This window comes from Dermacentor silvarum, chromosome 11, assembly GCF_013339745.2.
Source record: "Dermacentor silvarum isolate Dsil-2018 chromosome 11, BIME_Dsil_1.4, whole genome shotgun sequence".
Lineage (NCBI taxonomy): Eukaryota > Metazoa > Arthropoda > Arachnida > Ixodida > Ixodidae > Dermacentor > Dermacentor silvarum.
In genome coordinates, this window is record NC_051164.1 from 21712240 (window position 1) to 21734720 (window position 22481).

The 22481-nt window shown below is 47.4% G+C and overlaps 1 protein-coding gene across 9 annotated transcripts in view; it reads right to left on the reverse strand.

The window, feature by feature from the left end:
* The window catches only part of LOC119434118 (uncharacterized), a 210484-nt gene that overhangs the window by 38464 nt on the left and 149539 nt on the right, over nucleotides 1-22481 (reverse strand). For 5 of the 9 annotated variants that reach the window (XM_049658195.1, XM_049658188.1, XM_049658194.1 and 2 more), the window contains exons 6-9: nucleotides 20520-20686; nucleotides 17780-17927; nucleotides 8361-8666; nucleotides 1779-1933 (exon numbers count right to left, since the gene is read on the reverse strand). The exons of 1 other annotated variant lie outside the window; for it this stretch is intronic. In XM_049658195.1, the coding sequence (XP_049514152.1) occupies nucleotides 1779-1933; nucleotides 8361-8666; nucleotides 17780-17927; nucleotides 20520-20686 (776 nt within the window). The remainder of the gene's footprint in view (nucleotides 1-1778; nucleotides 1934-8360; nucleotides 8667-17779; nucleotides 17928-20519; nucleotides 20687-22481) is intronic. 3 more of the 9 variants (XM_049658187.1, XM_049658190.1, XM_049658189.1) reach the window with 3 other exon arrangements.

Sequence of the window (22481 nt, forward strand, 5' to 3'; positions counted from 1 at the left end):
GGCGCGCATTGCGCCATCGCTGCCGGCAATACTCGCAGCCACGAGTGGTGTCGCTCGGGTGTGACCCCTGCAAGGATGCCCTATAGTTGGCTATCCGATGCATTAGGTTTGAAGGCGCAATAAAAACACTATATAAGTTTAGGCCGATAAAGCAGTCTTTCTAAACTCTACATCTCCCTTAATTTAGTTCTTTTTGGTTCAATATGAGAAAAAAAATGAAGGTCAAAGTTTCACTTCGTCAAACGAAGCGATGGCCTCGAGGTAGAGCGTGCGCTTCGTACGCTGGAGGTGATGAGTTCGAACCCTGGTGCGACAGGAAACCCGCCGGTTTTTCCAATGGGTAGCAAATCTCTCGGCGTGGTGCTCGGCTACTTGTGGGGGTTCGATCTCTAAAGGAGGCCCTATAGAGATTTCTAGCCGTTGTCTCCGGAGTTCTCTTGTGTGATTACAGACGGCTTGTAGGGCATCCGCATTGGCCGTGGGAAACAGACCGAAAAGAAAGCTGCCCCCGAATACTTACCGGTAAAATCGGTATAAACGTGGTCCCGGCCTGGTGCTCAGCCATGATGGGAACTCAACGCCCCGAAAGGGGTGTTGCTCCGCAACCAGGGGGGTGTCCCCACCACTTAATAGCTGCTTTGGGATGCCACTTAGGAAATAAAGGCCATGGGAGGAGTTCAGACCTCTTTTTTATAGTGTTTTGTAGGGCTCACGGAGTTCGACAGGATTGGCGTGGCGCAGGCTCCTTCCCCAACAGTTCACCTCCGAATAAAGCCGAGTGTCGGAGCGCGAGACGCCTTTTCCCATTCGCGCAACCTGCGGCAGCGTGGTTTTGAACCCATGCCCTTCCGCTGCCGACGTTGACACTGAACCACAAGGACACGGCTTGCCGGCGTTGCAAGACATGCAACATGAGACACACACATGACACCACATGAGTTTGTCAGGGCCCGAAGAAAAGACTATACTCCATTTCATACATCTGGTGAAACGCTGTGGAATCTACGCAAGCAGTTCGGTTACGAAAATTTATCACTCCGAGCGTTCCGCCATTGGTTAGATGAGCGTTCCGCTATGCTTCGCTGCTGGTTGCCACACTTCCCCCTTGGAAGTGTGGCCACCATTGCGGGAATCCCATCCGCACCTTGTACTTGTCATAGCCACTAAGCTACCACGGCTGGTAACGTTCTCTGTATCAGCCTAAAGAAAGAGATAAAGCAGCTTCAGCAGCTAAAGCGTAAAGCCATCATTTTAACCGCGGGGGTTTGCTATGAACGTAAGTACACAAGTGATCACACGAACAGGCATCCGTAAACATTACAGAAGATCACCAGCGTACATCAGAAAGCGACCAGGCTTTTGAAATTTACACGGGCAGAGAAATCCTTACTTCGCTGGTCATCTTATCCGTGATCACACCACCGCTAGAACTGTGCACCATACGGCCAGAAACAGCAGGACTCCTAAGCATTGCGTTTATTCTCAAGCATGTGGACCAGTAAAAACAAGCCACACATCGGAGACAAAGGCTAAAATACTACCTCAAATACGTCTACTGAAAATCATGCGTAGCAACACATCTTTGCAGCAATGCCTGCGCCAGTAAAATTGCCTCACAAATTGCTCTGGTAGGCAGCAATGACGTCAAACACCGAAGAGGCATCAAGAAAGCTGTGTTAATCAGAGAGAAAACGGGGGCAGCCGATATTTTGGTTAACATTAAGACAATTCAGAGTGTAAAGTTCTCTATGTCTGGAACAACCTTCTATAGGTCTTACCGTTACGCTTTGCCGCCAAGGCGGAGCACTTCTCCTTCGGAGCCTTCCGAAGCTCGTTGTCGAAGTAGTCAAGATTATTTTGAACGGGGATGCCATTTGGGCAGTTGCTAATCTTCCTGGCGTTGTCCACGCACACCTTGTGGCGATCTATGAGGCTGCGCAAGAAGAGAGTTGTGCGAAATAATGAGCAGTGGTAAATGTAATGACGGTTACAATGATAGTGCTCAGACTAACGAAATTAATTTCCAACCACAGCGTACAGCGCGGTCAACTGTTAAAGGAAACGCAGGAGTGCGGATGATGATCAATGGCTTTGATGACACAAGGGACAGGTGCAGTCAAAGAGCACCAGCACGAGTGTAGAGCAAGCGTAATTTCTTTCCTCTAACAAGTGGACAACCACCTAAGTTTGCTGATGAGTTGCTGCTACTGGGTGTCCGAAAGTAAGTGTGCAGTGATAAAATAAACAAAAATATGGCGGCTATTGTGAATGGAATCGCAGTTTCACGTGCGATATGATAGCGCAAGACCTTGAGTTCGTCGGATAACGTACGTGCGGTTGCGGTCAAAGGCTGAGTGTACGAGAAGAATCCTAAAAAAAACTGCAGGAGCTACAGACATCCATTATGTAGCAGATTGCACAGATACCTCCAGCAACCCTCCATCGAGTGTTTTACAACCTGCAACGTCAAGTGCACACAATGTCGTCAAGCTGATGGTGCATACTTTCAGCATCTACTGTAGCGTTCACTGCTGTGGCAGCCAGTGTGCCATCGGCATCGTCACCTGCCTTGCACACGAGGCTGGGACCCCTTGAAGGCGGGCTACAAAAGTGCAGCAGATCCAACGAGTTTGAATCTATATACGGCAAAGCTTTGTGTGAGCGCATAAATAGACGAAACACGAGTTTGTGCTTATTGAATAAACGCACAAAGTGACATGCTAGGCTTTATCCAGGCATTGTAGAGAGGCTAATGCAACGCCGGCACCGCGGATACGCGAAGGCGAGCTTTAGTATTTTCTTTTTTTCCCGGCGACGGTCGAAAAGAAAAGCTTCACTTTTAAGAGAAACCGCATTCGAGTGAAAGAAATCCATTCGTTCACTTGGACATGGATGTGTGCTTTGTGATTCGTTCCCGCGATGCAGCAATGGCGACGAGGATGTCCTCGGACCGACAGACTGAGTCAAAACCTCATACAAGCGCAAGATAGGGTCTGTTGTATGCGGGACTTTTGAGAGGCTGAAGAATATTGGTCGGGGTCCCTAATACGCCTGGAGGCCTACTTTAAGGCAACGTTGCCAACGATGACGGGAAACGCCGGGCGCTGCTGGTAGCGACGATACTCGACAGCGCAGTCAAAGTCCTGAAAGGCCGTTGCCACCCGAAAAAAAAAAGCAGATGAACTGCGTTACAGCGGCGTGGTAAAGCATCTAAAGACTTAATGTGCGCCGACGTGAACGATATTGCGGCAAGCTGCAGTTCCTGCATGCGGGCGCAGCTGGAAAGAGGGAGCCGTTCAAGACCTCCCAGCCGCGATTGGGCGTCTCGCAGAGAACTGCAATTTCCGGACGATGCTAGAACGCATGATAAGGGACCACACACACTGTTTATGGTATGCGAGGTGAAAGTGTCGGGCGTAAGTTGTTGATCTGTCAGAAGTCGATCTGCGAAGTCGAATATGTACAGATGGGTCAACTGTTAAAGGGAACACCGGAGCGCGTGGCGTCTGCTCGGCGCCATCACCGGCCGCTGGCTGCAACAAGATTCACGCAGGCGCAGCGAGTTTCGCGGTGGCGCAGTGAGCGCTGTGGGCTGTGCTCTTTTGTCGTCTGCTACCGTCTGCTGCCGCGCTTCGGATAGTAGAGAAGCAAGCCGATCATGCCTTTTTAACGTTGGCCGGTGAGTGCATGGCAACACATTGAAAGTCAGCCATTGCAAAGCTGAAGGAAAATTAGACGAGGCAAAATATTAACAAGCAGGTATTTTTGTCGTTTCAGCTTACAAGACAAATATGCTCACTTTTTTGTGGATGTCTCTTTGTGGCACACCTATATTAGAGAATACTTCTCCGTGTGTAGTGCCCATCTCATTTCTACTACTGCATATTCAAGTCGCTGCAGTGCGTAGGCTGCACAAAGAATCCACAAGCGCCTTTAACGAGCATATTCATTTATAAAGAGCCATCACACCAGTTATCGTTAAATCATGGAAATCGACGTGCACAGTAAACGTTTTTGAGGCGGGCAAAAGATCTTTATCAAATGAGAAGGCCAACAAAAGACGGCACGCTCTTTGCTGCTGATGTTAAGAGAATTTATCTGGTTGAACGCAGCCACTTTCCTTCCAGCTGAAAATAAAGTGACTGGATTGGTGTATAAACACGAATTACGTGAGCTGCTTGCTTCGCGACGATCCGAAGCGCGGCAGCTGACCGTAGCAGACGACGGAAGAACACCGCCCACAGCGCTCACTGCGCCTGCGCGGTACTCGTTGCGGCCACCGACAGGCGGCGGCGACGAGCAGACGCCACGCGCTCTGGTGTTCCCTTTAACAGTGGACCCCTCTGTACATGCGCACCTTCCGAGTACGCCACGCAGTACGTCGGCGTTCCACAAACGGTCATCCTCGAATGCTTTTCGAACACTTTCTGGGAATATACGTCGAGCGCCAATGTGTTTCGGCACATGTTTAAATACTGGTCTACTTACAGAGTGCTGTCTGACAGAGTGCTGACAGTCAAACGCGTTCCATCAAGTGACAACCATATGAAGCTAACAGAATATAGTCCCATTAGTTGTCTTTTTATTGAACTGTAAATAATAAAGGCACGGGTTACATTGTACGATAACCTTCCTATTTTTACTAATAGGCAAATGAAAGTGGAAGAAATGACACTTTTGTCGCCGGTAAAAGCTGAATTCTCAACCTGTAAGTGGCATAACCTTGAGTATTATTTTTCTGAGATGAACTTAAATAGCTGCTTGAACTTCAAAGGGTTACGTTCGTTAACAATTTCATCACTAATGGTAAAACATTCACGCAGAAGCTCATATCTGGGAGTTGTCTAAGTATGCGTAAGCATTGTGCCACTTGCTCATCTCCACGCAGCCCGGTGTCATTATCAATGTGATGAAACTTGACCTGACCAGTATAAAAACACAGCGCTGTGGCGACACGAACTGCTGCGGACGCGGCGCAAGCAAACTACTGCAGGTGGTGGCGCCAGGTGCGCTTATGGCGCTCCGATCATTAAAAGCCGTTATCGCTCTTTAGCGCCTTATCCATCCGCGTCGAACCATTCTGAACCGTGATCAACCGTACCCCGGTGGCCGAGGCGTATGGCGCGGCCGCGCTGGTCCTATCTTGAAAGCAATCTGCGGTGGGGATAGAGAGCGCCGAGTGCTGATAGCTTCGTGTGCGCTGTGTTCTCGCTGCTTAGTTCGCGTTGCAGCCAGACGATTGGGCTCTATCTTGAAAAGCGATCTGTGATGGGGAGACACACGAGTGCTGATATCTTCATGTGGGCAGTGTTGTCGCCGCTTAGTTCGCGCTGAAGCCAGACGACTGGGCCCTATCTTGAAAGCGGTCTGTGATGGGGAGATACACGAGTGCTGATATCTTCATGTGGGCAGTGTTCTCGCCGCTTAGTTCGCGCTGAAGCCAGACGATTGGGCCCTATCTTGAAAGCGATCTGTGATGGGGAGACACACGAGTGCTGATATCTTCATGTGGGCAGTGTTGTCGCCGCTTAGTTCGCGCTGAAGCCAGACGATTGGGCCCTATCTTGAAAGCGATCTGTGATGGGGAGACACACGAGTGCTGATATCTTCATGTGGGCAGTGTTCTCGCCGCTTAGTTCGCGCTGAAGCCAGACGATTGGGCCCTATCTTGAAAGCCATCTGTGATGGGGAGACCACGAGTGCTGATATCTTCATGTGGGCAGTGTTTCGCCGCTTAGTTCGCGCTGAAGCCAGACTGTGATGGGGAGACACCGAGTGCTGTGTCTTCATGCGGGCAGTGCTCTCGCCGCTTAGTTCGCGTTGAAGCGAGATGCAGCGCGAAGGCCGATTCGTTCGCTGCTGCGGGCGCTATCTTGAAAGCGATCGTCTTTCTGGACGAACGGACAGACGGACAAGTTGCCTCGTTGGTTAGGCATAGATATGCTTGAAGCTGTCAGTCGAACCGCCTAAACGCTGTAGACTACAAAAATTAGAAACGCGACATGATGTACAGGTGGGAGTTACGAGAAATGTTTTCATAATATATGGCTGAAGCCACAGTTTCGTTTATGAAAGAGGCCATAGCTGGTGGTACTGCGGTGGTGACGTAATGCGACGAGCACAATAGAAACTTCAATTTGTGCAATGATTTGCTGAGGACTGTACGTAGATGTAGTAAAACGCGATAGGGCGACAGCTGTGGCTCCATCCACGTTCTAGCGCATTTACGTACATATACTTATAATAGCCCTAGGTCAGCAAGGGGAGAGATCGCGCAAGCATCTCGCTTTCCGAACATTTGCTTTGTCTCTTACGTAAACCAGTAGGTGGTGATCAATTTGCTCTCCCGCCTCGTCGTGCTGACGACCGCAGACGTAACGTCGCGACGCTAGTCAATCACGAAAGCTTAAGCGAGCGTTCGGAAGGCACATCGCCCCAGGGCAACTCAAGACTATGGCAGGCGGATAATGCAAACGCAGCGGATGTGTATTTGACGGCTACAGCCATTTGGCTGCAGGCGTCAAGCAATATCGGATATTAGGAGCTTGCAAATGGCAGACTCCTGTGTGCTGCCTCAAGTCAACAAGGTTGCCCGATGCTTACCACGGCATTTTTGTATGTTGTATTCAAATGGCTGTTGCATTGAAATCAAGACCCACAGTTTTTCTTCTTCCTCTCGTTCCCCAGAGTTATATAAAAATGCAAGCAGTAAAGAATAATTAACTACAATGCTATCCAGTTACTATAGCATTGATAGTATGTGCGCTTACACACTTTGTCCTTTAGAGGTTTCTTCTCCACTTATTGTACTGGTGCTTGATTGTAATTATTGTGCGTGATATCACATACTCTTGCTGAACTCAATATACTGATTACACTTACAGGTTTCTTGTTTTGCCGAGATCTTTTCTGTCGCATAAGACATTCCTTTGTTTTGAGGAATGGCAAGCCATTTATAGTATGCTATGTAGAGTTGTCAAGCCTGTCAAGAGCTCGTCAAGACTCACTTTCTGATGATTATCAGGTTCTTTTTCTCCTTTGAAAAGAAACTGCCATGAAGTAGTGGTTCCCATGTCCCCGATGCCAGCAACGTCGCATACCTGCCACCCTGAGAACATTATAATTTATAAAATCCTGCGCACGGGGGAAGGGGGGGGGGGGGGGAGGCATGAGGAGATGCCACTCATTTTTTTACAGCTTCCCTGAACACACCTCTTTTCAGGGATTTACACGCACTTTAGTAACGAGAATTTAACTTCAGACGCAACACATCGATAAGGTACAAACTTAGAACAACAAATAATGCCAAGCAACAAACTGTCTCTTCACCACATTTACTTTTTCACCTACTTAGCTGTTGCCTATTTCACCTGCTTCAAGAACTGGCTTGTACAAACTTGCTTGAAGCAATTATCCCTCATGCATTGATTTCGCCATCACAAGCCTTGAAACGAAAGGCACGGCGAACGACGCGCGAACATTTTCGCAAACTAAATTAGTGTATCGTAAAACTTGATGCAACATTCGTAAAATCACAAAACGGGCCCGAATTCGTAAGCTTCACGAAAAATCGTGGAGAGCTGGCGGGTATAAACGTATCGCCGAGCAAAAATTCAGAGCCCTTCCGCTACTGTGAAGATGAAAGGCAGTGAAGCTGTGACTATATGGTGGGTCTGCTGCAGTGAATATTGCTATAGTGAATTTATCTATTATCATTATTGACTATATTGAGCGTCTTCGGCAAGTTCGTCAAACAACAAAGACACCGGCGTCTTGCTTTCACCCGGCGCGACGGCCAAGTAGTGCGTTTGCAGCACCAAGTCCGCCCCATCGTCACAGACCAGCGTATGAGCCACAGCGTTTCTAGCCGCGGCACACTGCACGGCTTCGTCAGGATCCTGGAAGATGGGGTTAAACGAGCATCCGTCCCATACCGAGTCCAAAGGGCAACTGCTGATAACAGCGCTAGCGCGATTTCTACGTCTCGTCGATTTCTACGTCACGAGACAAAGCGGCAGAACGATTGTTTGGACGTGCCGCCGCCGAGTATCGCGGCACTTGTGAAAGAGGTATCGGTGGTGACGAGAGGTATAACACTGGGCCATCCACCATCTGTTTCGACACCTGTGCTAAGGCACAGCTGGCGGGAAACCGCCACGCTCATAGAACGACACCACCCCGCACATAGAACCGAAAATTGTGATCTACTTCCGTTGCCGGACGCGATCTCCTGGAACCTAGCCTATAACAGCTTCGCTGTAAAAACAATGTCATCCCTGGCGCAGCGTTTTTTTGACATGCTTAAAGTCATCGCTGAAACACCGGGTATAACAGTCGAACACCACCAGGGCCATACTTACGCGCAGATAAGGCTCGTGTTAGTCATGAACTCGGTCTCGTTCGCGCCGGGCAAGCCGAACATGTACATGAGGCCGCACTCGAAGTATTGCTGCAGGTACAGCTCCTCGTCGCATACCGGTGGGGTCGTGGGCGCGGGTGGTGGCGGCACGGTGCGGTTCATCATGTCCGAACCCACGAAGCCGCGGCAGTACTTGTCGTACGGGCTCAGGAGCACATCCATCACACGCATGGAGTGAACGTTGAAGGTGGCCGCGGCGTTCGCACACTGCAGGTCCCTGGTGCACTTCTCCATGTTCTTGTACGCCCTACGGGAAAAAAAGCAATGTCGGTAACTTATCCTCGTGTCCAGAAATGCGTCTTAACTTGAAGCCCATGCTTAAAGTTACGACTTCAAGTTATGTTCGCGACAGGCGACATACTGTCGTGAACGCGCCAAAGGAAACCCATTGAGCGTCTTAGACACGTTAACTCTAGGAGTCATTTAGAACAATGCAAGCATGTGCTTAAAGTTAGGGTGTATTTCTGAATACGGCGGTGAGCGAGCTAGTAGCTAAATTTAGGGAGACATTTTCTCCAAAACTCGCCTTAGTGAGCTACCCCACATTTCCGCATCAATATCTCGGTTTCTAGCCTTTTTCGTGGTCCGGTCACTGGGACAGTGTAGTTATGTGAGCTAGGTATGTGAGCCACTCTCTGAAGTAGTGCAATCTGAGCCGTTTTCGTTGGTATGTGCAGTCTAACAAAAAGTTGACCAAGGGAGACATTTTCTCCAAAACTCGCCTTAGTGAGCTACCCCCATATAGCTCGGTTTCTAGCCTTTCTCGTGGTCCGGTCACTGGGACAGTGTAGTTATGTGAGCTAGGTAAGTGAGGCCACTCTCTGAAGTAGTGCAATCTGAAGCCGTTTTCGTTGGTATGTGCATCTAAAAAAAGTAGGACCAAGGGAGACATTTTCTCCAAAACTCGCCTTAGGTGAGCTACCCCCCATTTGGGCATCAATATCTCGGTTTCTAGCCTTTCTCGTGGTCCGGTCACTGGGACAGTGTAGTTATGTGAGCTAGGTAAGTGAGCCACTCTCTGAAGTAGTGCAATCTGAAGCCGTTTTCGTTGGTATGTGGAGTCTAAAAAGAAAGTAGGACCAAGGGAGACATTTTCTCCAAAACTCGCCTTAGTGAGCTACCCCCCATTTGGGCATCAATATCTCGGTTTCTAGCCTTTCTCGTGGTCCGGTCACTGGGACAGTGTAGTTATGTGAGCTAGGTAAGTGAGCCACTCTCTGAAGTAGTGCAATCTGAAGCCGTTTTCGTTGGTATGTGCAGTCTAACAAAAAGTTGGACCAAGGGAGACATTTTCTCCAAAACTCGCCTTAGTGAGCTACCCCCCATTTGGGCATCAATATCTCGGTTTCTAGCCTTTCTCGTGGTCCGGTCACTGGGACAGTGTAGTTATGTGAGCTAGGTAAGTGAGCCACTCTCTGAAGTAGTGCAATCTGAAGCCGTTTTCGTTGGTATGTGCAGTCCAACAAAAAGTTGGACCAAGGGAGACATTTTCTCCAAAACTCGCCTTAGTGAGCTACCCCCCATTTGGGCATCAATATCTCGGTTTCTAGCCTTTCTCGTGGTCCGGTCACTGGGACAGTGTAGTTATGTGAGCTAGGTAAGTGAGCCACTCTCTGAAGTAGTGCAATCTGAAGCCGTTTTTGTTGGTATGTGCAGTCTAACAAAAAGTTGGACCAAGGGAGACATTTTCTCCAAAACTCGCCTTAGTGAGCTACCCCCCATTTGGGCATCAATATCTCGGTTTCTAGCCTTTCTCGTGGTCCGGTCACTGGGACAGTGTAGTTATGTGAGCTAGGTAAGTGAGCCACTCTCTGAAGTAGTGCAATCTGAAGCCGTTTTCGTTGGTATGTGCAGTCTAACAAAAAGTTGGACCAAGGGAGACATTTTCTCCAAAACTCGCCTTAGTGAGCTACCCCCATTTGGGCATAAATATCTCGGTTTCTAGCCTTTCTCGTGGTCCGGTCACTGGGACAGTGTAGTTATGTGAGCTAGGTAAGTGAGCCACTCTCTGAAGTAGTGCAATCTGAAGCCGTTTTCGTTGGTATGTGCAGTCTAACAAAAAGTTGGACCAAGGGAGACATTTTCTCCAAAACTCGCCTTAGTGAGCTACCCCCCATTTGGGCATCAATATCTCGCTTTCTAGCCTTTCTCGTGCTCCGGTCACTGGGACAGTGTAGTTATGTGAGCTAGGTAAGTGAGCCACTCTCTGAAGTAGTGCAATCTGAAGCCGTTTTCGTTGGTATGTGCAGTCTAACGAAAAGTTGGACCAAGGGAGACATTTTCTCCAAAACTCGCCTTAGTGAGCTACCCCCATTTGGGCATCAATATCTCGGTTTCTAGCCTTTCTCGTGGTCCGGTCACTGGGACAGTGTAGTTATGTGAGCTAGGTAAGTGAGCCACTCTCTGAAGTAGTGCAATCTGAAGCCGTTTTCGTTGGTATGTGCAGTCTAACAAAAAGTTGGACCAAGGGAGACATTTTCTCCAAAACTCGCCTTAGTGAGCTACCCCCCATTTGGGCATCAATATCTCGGTTTCTAGCCTTTCTCGTGGTCCGGTCACTGGGACAGTGTAGTTATGTGAGCTAGGTAAGTGAGCCACTCTCTGAAGTAGTGCAATCTGAAGCCGTTTTCGTTGGTATGTGCAGTCCAACAAAAAGTTGGACCAAGGGAGACATTTTCTCCAAAACTCGCCTTAGTGAGCTACCCCCCATTTGGGCATCAATATCTCGGTTTCTAGCCTTTCTCGTGGTCCGGTCACTGGGACAGTGTAGTTATGTGAGCTAGGTAAGTGAGCCACTCTCTGAAGTAGTGCAATCTGAAGCCGTTTTGTTGGTATGTGCAGTCTAACAAAAAGTTGGACCAAGGGAGACATTTTCTCCAAAACTCGCCTTAGTGAGCTACCCCCCATTTGGGCATCAATATCTCGGTTTCTAGCCTTTCTCGTGGTCCGGTCACTGGGACAGTGTAGTTATGTGAGCTAGGTAAGTGAGCCACTCTCTGAAGTAGTGCAATCTGAAGCCGTTTTCATTGGTATGTGCAGTCTAACAAAAAGTTGGACCAAGGGAGACATTTCTCCAAAACTCGCCTTAGTGAGCTACCCCCCATTTGGGCATCAATATCTCGGTTTCTAGCCTTTCTCGTGGTCCGGTCACTGGGACAGTGTAGTTATGTGAGCTAGGTAAGTGAGCCACTCTCTGAAGTAGTGCAATCTGAAGCCGTTTTCGTTGGTATGTGCAGTCTACAAAAAGTTGGACCAAGGGAGACATTTTCTCCAAAACTCGCCTTAGTGAGCTACCCCCCATTTGGGCATCAATATCTCGCTTTCTAGCCTTTCTCGTGGTCCGGTCACTGGGACAGTGTAGTTATGTGAGCTAGGTAAGTGAGCCACTCTCTGAAGTAGTGCAATCTGAAGCCGTTTTCGTTGGTATGTGCAGTCTAACGAAAAGTTGGACCAAGGGAGACATTTTCTCCAAAACTCGCCTTAGTGAGCTACCCCCCATTTGGGCATCAATATCTCGGTTTCTAGCCTTTCTCGTGGTCCGGTCACTGGGACAGTGTAGTTATGTGAGCTAGGTAAGTGAGCCACTCTCTGAAGTAGTGCAATCTGCAACCGTTTTCGTTGGTATGTGCAGTCTAACAAAAAGTTGGACCAAGGGAGACATTTCTCCAAAACTCGCCTTAGTGAGCTACCCCACATTTGGGCATCAATATCTCGGTTTCTAGCCTTTCTCGTGGTCCGGTCACTGGGACAGTGTAGTTATGTGAGCTAGGTAAGTGAGCCACTCTCTGAAGTAGTGCAATCTGAAGCCGTTTTCGTTGGTATGTGCAGTCTAAAAAAAGTAGGACCAAGTGTCGACGCTTAAGAAGAGAAGGCCGATGTCCATGGCGATTCAAACGATTCGACGAATAAATGTTGATTATATCCCTCTATTCTGTCTCTTTCTCGTTCATCATTGACTTATTTAGCATATTATTTGCATCGTATTTCACGCTAAATTTCACGCCCCATTTCCACCCCCAACTCCCTCAGGAAGACGTTGTCTTTTATCGACAGACATTGTCTTTGATCGTGCATCGACTGTGCTCTTCCTTCGTCCTGTTCTTAAGCGCTGTTTCGTCTTCTCGTAATCCTGAACCAACCAGCCCAAATGCGTGCCCTTCTACAATTTATATTGACTTGGTTTCATTTATTATTTGCGTTTGGTGTCCCTGTAAGTATAGACGCAGGCAGCGCTGCGACACCGTCATCCCCGTCATCAGCACCACTTATGTCAGCCGCAATACGAAGGGCTCTCTGAGCGGTCTGCAGAAGTACTCGTGTATATTGTCAGCCGTCTTCAGTATACATTATTCCTCCATCTAATGCACTGCAATTTATTCTTATAACTCCATCTATATCCTCTGCTGCACTCGACTGCACTATCCTTTCCTCGGCACCCGTTCTATTACTTGAGCAGACCAGAGGTCATTTGCTCGAACAGTTTGAAGTGACTCCCAGCTTAACTTCTTTATCTTCATCTGAATAAGAACATCAGCTGCTCACGTTTACTCCTTATACGCACTGCAGCCTTCCAGTCTCTTAACCGCTAAAGCTATAAGCTTGCTTTCCAGTTATCGTTACGCGGTTTTCAACTTCACCCTTCGTCGCTAGCCTACAAGTTGTGGCCCAACGATTTGTACTGGCACAACGCATAGATTGTATGTACTCTTTTCAAGGATATCGGTAAAGTTCCGTGACTATAGAGAGCGCATGTCAAGCGGTCTTGAAGCAGTTAAGTTGCTTGCCATGGTGTTCTGATTGTGAATGAAACAGTGCACACAGGATGAAGCACACAGCACTCATGCGTTTCCTTTGCTGTGTTCAGTACCTGGGTCACGCTGTTCGCTCACACTGTTCATTTACAATGGTCATTGCACTTAGCCCCAAAGTTTGTTTCTCACTATCCATCGCAGGGAGAGGCCTTCGTCCTGCAGTGGACATAAAATAGGCTGATGATGATGATGATGATGATCCACCGGCTTCCCCGTGACTATTTGGCCAGTTAGGCGCATATCGTGTTTCCTTGGTTCACGAGGCTGGCGTTTTCCCTAGGGACCTTAAAACCAATCCTTGGAGTGGACTCGTTGAAGTCTTCTATCATTTATTGAAAACTGCACCCGTCAAGCCAAGGTCACGTAAAAAAAGAAAAAAAAAAGAACGATCGCGTGACCACGTCGGTGTAAGTGGTGTCTCGTTGACAACGGTCCTGAAAGTAAGATCGGTGATTGTAGTTGTAACATAGCCGCCGCCAATAGGCCACGGCAGGAACGGAACGTACGTACACGCCTGGGAACGAGACAGGCAAAAACCAACGTTTATTGTAAACAGTAGGGTGCTTATATAGTACTCCAGGAGAGAGAGGGAACGGAAAGGGGAGGTAGAAAGAAAACTTGACGCTTGCGCAGTGAGTCAAGCACTACGACACAGCGACCGATACGACAGTAGTATTTAAATTGAGACGTAAAAACGAACGGCGCTACTGCGGACGGTCAGCAGTGCCGCTTTCTGTGAACGCTAGAACCTCAAAGGATTTCACTTTTTAGATTATGCGAACAAACTTTTCAAATTTTCTGAGGAAGAATTGTGTCGCCTTGCCATTAAGTTAGACCCAGTTTTAAAGACGGTAATTAATTTCGGCGCCACTAACCATTACAGCGGTTTTGGCTTATATTTTTTTTCTTATATTACCGCTATTCCCGTTTAAAGGAGGAAAGTGGGTTTTAGACCTTTCTGTAAAGCCGGCTTTACCAAACACAATGAAACTGCCCAATATTGGTGAGTTCTTAGGGCCGATTTGAAATATACAATCATATTTATACTAGCCCTATTAGTTCTACGGTTAATGAGAAATAAAATACTACTCACCGCGGTGGCTCAGTCCGCTAAGGCGTTGCGCTGCTGAGCACGAGATCGCGGGATCGAATCCCGAGCGTGGCGGCCGCATTTCGATGGAGGCGAAATGCAAAAACGCCTTGCGTTGTAGTGCACGTTAAAGAACTCCAGCTGGTCAAAATCAATCTTTAGTCCTTCGCTATGGCGTTCCTCACAATCAGAACTGGTTTTGGCACGTAAAACCCCAGAAACAAGCAGAATTATGCAGATCTCATGCACGGTGGGAACCTAGGTCATGTGGAGCATTTTGCAAGTGCCTGGCTATCGAGCATTGTTTGCGGTTCCGCTAAACGACACCATCTGGATCAATGTGTTCCTGTAAATTGAGAAGTGTGTGTGTGGGTGGCGAGCATACGTGCCTGTGACGACAGCTGCACGACTACAACCACGTTGTAGACGATCGTATGACGGCAGCAGCATGATTTGTACGGCGGCCGTTCGACGGCAGCTTACGACATGACGATTGTTGGGTTCTATATTAGTAATGCACGAACGTTAGCGAAAGAAAAACCGATTGTGACGTCGTCCGCGACAGTGTGTTAAGCAAAAAATTATGGGGTTTTGCGTGCCAAAGCCACGATCTGATTATGAGGCACGCCGTAGTGGGGGACTCCGGAAATTTGGACCACCTGGGGTTCTTAAACGTGCACCTAAATCTAAGTACACGGGTGCTTTCGCATTTCGCCCCCATCGAAATGCGGCCGCCGTGGCCGGGATTCGATCCCGCGACCTCGTGCTCAGCAGCCCAACAGGTGTGTTAAGCAATCGTACGTACATATTTGTATAGGTAATCAGCGCTGGCCACTGAGGCGCTTCGGTAGGTTGAATGTGCATCTTAAATACAGGCTGTTCATTTTTAAGTTTTGCGGAATTTTTAGAAATCGCCTGTGGCAGGTAGCATGATTCTCATGATTGAGCTCGGTTATTCGATGAGGCGGACATTAGTGGCACGAGAAATCGAAACACACATTCAACTAATTCAAAAATCACTAATTAACTTCTTAGGTAATTGCTTTACCATACATATTGCAATTTACGAATTGTAGCCGGTGAGCTTGACAGGCGTATACACTTGGAATGAATTTCCAGAATGACACCAGTTTGGAGATGTGCGCCAACAAACTCGCCGTAAAAATGGACTTTTGTTCCACTTACATTTTTACCAAAATGCTGTTTTATACACTGAAGCGCAAGAGTAACTGGAAGGCCCATGTATTTCATCCCACAGTTTGGGAAATAACTCGGAACTGGTCTCATCCTGGAAATTAATTTCAAGTGGATGCGTCTTGCAAACTCACTGGCTACAATTGGCAAATTGCAATATATGTCGTAAAGTAATCAACTAAGAAGTTCATTAGTCACTTTGGTTAATTAGTTGAATATGTGTTTCGACTCTTCAGACTGCTAATGTCCGCCTCTTCGAATAACCCGGCTCAGCGATACGAATTATGCTACCTGCCACCGGCGATTTTTAAGGATTCCGTAAAGCTTGATTTTAAGCACCCGATATACTGACACCATTCAATAGAGAGGCCACGAGAACTGTACGACGTTTTTATGATAACAGACGCGCGCCTGTTCAGCGTTCGTTTGAGCTCTGTGCGTCCAGCCCAGCTCTGGCGATACCGATGCGCGTTGGAGAAGCGCATGCACTCATACTCTCAAGCACGTCAGTTCCCAGTCAGGCCAGAATCTGGGCCCATGTACAGTGGTTGAAGTGAGCACCTCATTAGTATTCACGAGCCTATAGCACTTGATGTTTAGCACAAGATAAAGAAAACTATTATTTATTTTATTGGCATCATTAGGCGTCGTATTCGGCACGTTTCCCCCCTGAAGTAGAAGGTAGGTTGAAGTTATACCAACTTGAATACTAATGAGGTGTTCACCCTAACAGTGCTCACCACTGTACCTCAAGGCGACCGGTGAAATTGAGGACGCGAAATCGCAGCATGCACTGCAGAAAACGATTCCACCGTTCGTAAGACTGTGTGTTACGGCGCTGCTCTTGGCACGCGAAGTGCCGGCGCTGGTCGCCCATTTCATGCGGTGTATTTTAAAACGACGCTCGCTTTTGTACTGTGGCGATGAAATATTAAAACTTGATGAACTTGGGTGATCATGAAATCTGTACAACGTCGCACAGTTTCTACGCAGGGTAACCTGCTACGAGGAAAGTACTGGGGAAAGTGGGCAGGTCCCGGTGATAATGCAGTCTAACACGGCGAGTCTAAGCGCCAGTTGTCACAAGGAAAGACGCCTACAAAGTAGCACGGGGTACACGCGCCGAGTGTTTCATATAGCTGTCTAGTTTTGTAACAAGAGAAGCAGGCTTGCTATTGGGACCTAACGGTGTCACTGCAAAAATGTGTCTGCATAGTCAATAAGCAATGAAAAAGCGATGGCGACCTAATGTTTCGAGCACCCGGCTGTTGTGCTCGACGGCAGAGGTTTGATTCCCACATTCGTCACACATTACATTACTTTTCCGTAAACGAGGCGAGACGGGAACCTGCGTGCCACAAAGTGCCAAGAATGAAGCAAAGAATGCTTCGCATTAGAAAAGTACTTGGCCCCCTAGTTGACAAGAGACACCAAGATTTCGGCCTGTTCGAATGCAAGAATCACGCCTCATGTCCTCAGTTCAGGTATACAGCTTTCTTGTATTGTAGAAGCGAAATTTAGCGATCAAGACAATAAACTGCTCAGTAAACGCGTTGCCAGCTCAATGGCCCTGTATATTTGCAGGAAATTACAACTCGTATTCTTGTTGTTACCCGGTGTAATTACCGGGATTCTCGAGAGGACATAATCGGAACGTTTTTGGGAGCTCCGTGTGTAAACATGGAGGAAATAAATAAATTGGGAGGGAGCGTCAAGTCACGCAGCCAGCCTTGGCAAGCCAATTCTCTCCGTGAAGCCATCCCGTTCGCTTTTTTTTTTTTCGAAAAGCCAGCAAAACACATGACCTCTGAGAGAATAATTAATTAATTATGGTGTTTTACGCGCCAAAACTACGACCTGATCAAGAGGCACGCCGTAGTGGGGGACTCCGGAAATTTGGACCCCTTGGGGTTCTTTAACGTGCACCTAAATCTAAGTACACGGGTGTTTTCGCATTTCGCCCCGATCGAAATGCGGCCGCCGTGGCCGGGATTCGATCGCGCGACCTGACCTCTGAGAGACAGCACACTAGTCGATAATTTTTGGTTGCCGGTAGTCTGTAACTAATGCGCACTTTTTCGGCTGCTCTGCCTGCAGAGCGTGCATAGCCCGCACGGACCGGTAGCGTGCTAAAACCTACCGCGCGCTCTCACATGACGATCACGTGTTGGGCCGACTTGTCTGCCTTCAATCGTGTCGCTCAATGCTCCCTCCACGTCCATCCCTTCCTCTATGGGTGTGTGTAATCATCGGTGGCAGACTCACTTGCAGATCCTCTCCTTGGGCGAACTTTTGCTCACGATGACGTTGAAGAGGAGGCCGCAGGCGAAGAACTCCTTGGTGGCCTTTTCCTCCTGACACGACTGCTCCGCCGAGCTGCCACTCGCGGCCCCCATTGCTCGGAGAACCTTTACTTGAGAAGGTACCAAGCGTGCACGGAGCGGTTCGGCCGTCAGAGGGCGCTTGTCGTTAAAGAAGCACTTACATGATACGTTGTAGCGTTAGAATGTAGTCCGTCTTGCCATTTTAAAACGCCACTCCATCTTTACCAATGTCAGTTTGTATCTCACAGGGGCACCACAGAACTCGGGGTACTTACTCGTACGCGTACAAAAGCACTAATGTGCGCTGCCATGCAATAAGGGGCATCATGGCTCGCCACGACCACGGTTCTGCCGTTCTGCTCATCGCCGCGAATGCAACACCGCTTGCAATAGCGTGGACTTTTTCAGATCGAATACGCAGAGAAATAAAGCCCACGCTCCTATATGTATAATACACAGACTCGAATGTCAACAACACCAATGGGGCGCCTAATAACAGCCGAATTACGTACGTTAATCAGTGGCTACGTGGTCAGCATCCGGCTCTAGTACCAGACATTACACCAAAGCGTAGCGACATGCTGTATTTCACGATTTCTCGTGCCAGTCTGAAATTATAACTCACATTTACACCCAAAACAACATGCCCGATTTTATCGGTATAAATTTTCGTCTTTTCATGCTCATCCGCCTATCAACACACATTCTGGGCGGTTGTTGTTACCTTTAAGTACTATAGTTGGCGAGGACCTAATGATTCTGCACGTGCGTCGCCCTCTGTGACTCTGCGTCCTAAACATAATTCCCGTCCAACGCCGAGAGTAAAGGTGCCTCTGCCATGATGCCATGGAAACGGGTGACCGTTATTGGCTGGTGGATATATGCGTATTTGCCCCTGCATTCTGAGGATGAGACTGACTGCGTACAGCTGGAAAACTGACAGCCGCGACCGCCACATTTCTAGTTCGTTCTTCATTAATTTCGCGCCGTGACTTCATCGCCGAAATGTGGGTATGGTCTGACGGATTTCAAGGAATCTTGTATTATACATGGGCCGTTTTGTCGCAGGAACGTTGTCGAAACTTGCTAGATTTACCCTTTGGTTCCTCTAGATTGCGACGCAGTCCTTTCTTACCGTTGAAAAAGGCTGAACAGAATCCCTAGCAAAATTCTCTCACAATCCACAGTGTGATTGGCAGCTCGTGCGAGAATTTCAAGGCGGCGTCACCACCGGTGTCTCTCTATTTTTTTTTCTTTATTTTTAGTTCTGGCTTGCCAAGCTTTCTGCCAGGGTAGAAGTGGCCAATTTGACATTGCAGCTAACCTTATAAAGTAACCGACTACCGATTTATAGGGACCAGGTTTATTTTATGGCTGAATAAAAAGCTCATCCTCGCAAGTGTTTATACCTGCAGCGGTTACTTCGAAAAGCGCGTGAAATTTGTCTAAGGTGAATTTTTCAATCTGAGCAATCTCTAAACAAGTAGGAGCCCCCACGCCGGCAACACCGAGGACAGGGAGCGATGCCGATATGCCACCTCGCAAATTGGGAAGCCGGAACGATGGGCGGCTTTTTGCAGGAGTGAGTGCTTCCTATGCGCTGCCCTTAAAACATGAACCAACACACACTCGCCCACTTTCGTCACCCATCTACATTTTGACCTTTTTCAAGCACTTTTGAAAATTATTCGCTGGTGCAATATTTGTGCGTTGCTGACATACCTTTCTTGAACTTATATCGATTTTTTTTCTTAAGTACGCGCCCAAGTCATTGATTGCTCCTGGCGTCCTTGTTCTGCCTGATAGACAAGCCAAGCCATATCTTCGAAAACGAAACCATGCTTTTGCACGTGATGTCGCGGTAGCACCATGGCCGATTTCAGTTTGTTCTGAATCGAAAACATGTCGCTCCAAAAGCTCGGCGATTTGGAATTGGCCATTCTATAGCCCGCATGCGAGAGGCGAACCTAAATCTGCACGAACAAGCGCCTGTAACCACGATGTTTCCACGGACAACAGCCGCGAAAGCGACGACCCTGACTTTGGAAGGTCCCCTATCATCAGTGGCTTACGCAAATTTTTTCGCCGGGAGGGGGTGGTGAGGGGGGGGGGGGGGGCAGGCCCTTGACTGGGGAGTATGAGGCGGAGGGCGGGCTGGGTAGGCGGCATACTAACATATAAATTTCGGACGGGCCCGCGCCCACCACATGATTACCGCCACTGCCCATCACCGCAAGCCCTTAAGTAATGGTAGCGTCACTTTTCTACCCGGAACAAACAAATATCTATTAGCGCATTATAAGTCATAACAACAGAAACAAGGAAATGCCTTGTATTTCAATATTTAAAAAAAAAAAAAGGCCTAAGCGCCGCGTAGAATAATCAAGGGTGATGTGATAGGTCTTCCTATTTCTTGACATGCTATTGTCGCGGGGGAGCCAAACGTCATTTTTTTCTACTCGTTGTGAAGAATTTAAAATGGTAAACCCTCGTTTAAATGCCGAAAACAGTGCTCGTTTCCGTCAATACGAGACACTTTGTCTATCGGCGGGGTTATCTCGACTCACGTTCTCTACGGTTGTCTTAACACTCTTGTTTAGCTTCCTTTCGATATGTGAGAAAGCGAAATCATTCTGAATCTGTCCATCCTTTGCACGCTTAGTAAATGCGCACGGGCTTACCTCTGGGCTTTAGAGCAGGAAGCCCCAGCTCCGCGGGGCAGAGGTCGCTGTACTTGAAGGTGAGCACGTTGCGAAAGTACTTGGCGTGTCTCCCGAGTTCGGCGTCCTCATCGCAGGATTCGCCGTGCAGCGCGGCGTCCAGGCAGCTGCGATAGCGCTCCACAGCTCTGTAGAAATAATTAGTATGGAAAACAAAAGGGAGATAACGATTTGTTTCGCATGCGCTAATCTATTCATCTGCTATCGAATTGTCTCTATTTGACCTGCAAATTTGTTTATGCGCGTTAAATTTCAGCTTTTCTGCAATATATATATATATGTATATATATATATATATATATAATATATATTGTGAGCGCATTTGCGCATATCGTCGTCATCTGTACAACGACTCATCATCTTGTGTGTGAGCGCTATTTGTGCATATCGTCGTTGTCATCTGTACATACGACTCATCATCATCTTTGTCTCGTGCGGTGCTTCGTCTCTGACTCGGGCTACTGCTCGGAAATAAGGCATCGCATTGGTCGACGTCTCACAATATTATATTGCGCATCTTAAACAGAAGGGATGCATCTCACATCACATTTAACGCAAAGTACTTACCCTTGGTGTACTTAACTTGGTGTACATCGGTGTACTTCGACTTCTCGAAAACCTTCGACTGGATGCATCACATCACTCTTATTAAGAAACTCTCAATATATGGTGTCCGCGCCTTAACCGCTTAACCTACCTTCCAGCTACTTGACTGATCGCACTCACGTCGCTCCACCTACAAAATTTTCGCTCACAGTGGAAATCAATTAGCCACAGGGTCCCACAGGGAAGCATACTGGGGCCCCTATACTGTTTAATACCTACGATTAAACGATTTCGTGCAAATAGATAATGAAGTCGATTATATCATTTTTGCTAATGACACAAGCATACTTATTTCACGAACGAATGCAGGTTATTTATAACGTACTCGCAAAACTTCACGTATGGCCCAGAAGAAATGCATTGGCCATTACCACAGTGAAATCTAAAGCCGTTATATTCAGATAAAAAAATATGCACTTTATGACTGACCTCAGCTTAACCCTTGGTGAAAATACTATAGCAATAGTGAATATTGTGAAAACACTAGGTGTTTACTTTTATGAACTCATGTTGTGTAGCTATAATTATGTTGATCTGATAACTACCAAACTAGCTCGATTGTAGGGCTATTAAGGAAATTTCAACATACATTACCAACTAAAGCAAATATGTTATTACGTCACGCTCTCTTCACATCGCATATTCAATACTGCCATTTAATGTGGGGAAGCACTACCATACTTGTAAAATTAACTTCTAATAATGCGGAAAGATGCGATGAGAGCTATAATAAATGTTCATTTTACATCACTCGTAGTTCCCTTTTCTCAAAAAACCAGATCATAGAAGTAGAAAAATCTATGAATTCCGTATTCTTACGTCCTACAAAATTCAGGTAAATCGAAACAATATGTTGCTTAGAGACATCGCAACTTACATTAAATTCCTGCAAATTACCAACGCGATGCCATGAACACTGGCACCTTCCACACCCACGCACAAATTATGGATTTGAAACACTCTGTTATGCGTGTCCATATATTTTAAATAGTTTAAAATCCCGCAACAAAGCATACAGCTCTTCTTTTGCTTTTAAAAGCATGCGAGAACGTTTTATTTGTTTTTCCTGATGCCATATAATATCCCTTGAGAGAGCTCCGTTGTAACAAAGCTAAAAGTGTACTAGTAATAAATGTCTCGTATTGTGCTATGACTTTGTTACCGCACTGTACTGCTTTTTACTGCTTTTTCTGACGACACTATTTATATGTTGTCTAATCACTGTACTCTGTGTTTTCTACACTGCACTGCCAAGTTCAAAAGAGTATGGAGCTTTGTCAAGCTGCTTACAGCAGCTTGTACTCCCCTACGCCTCAA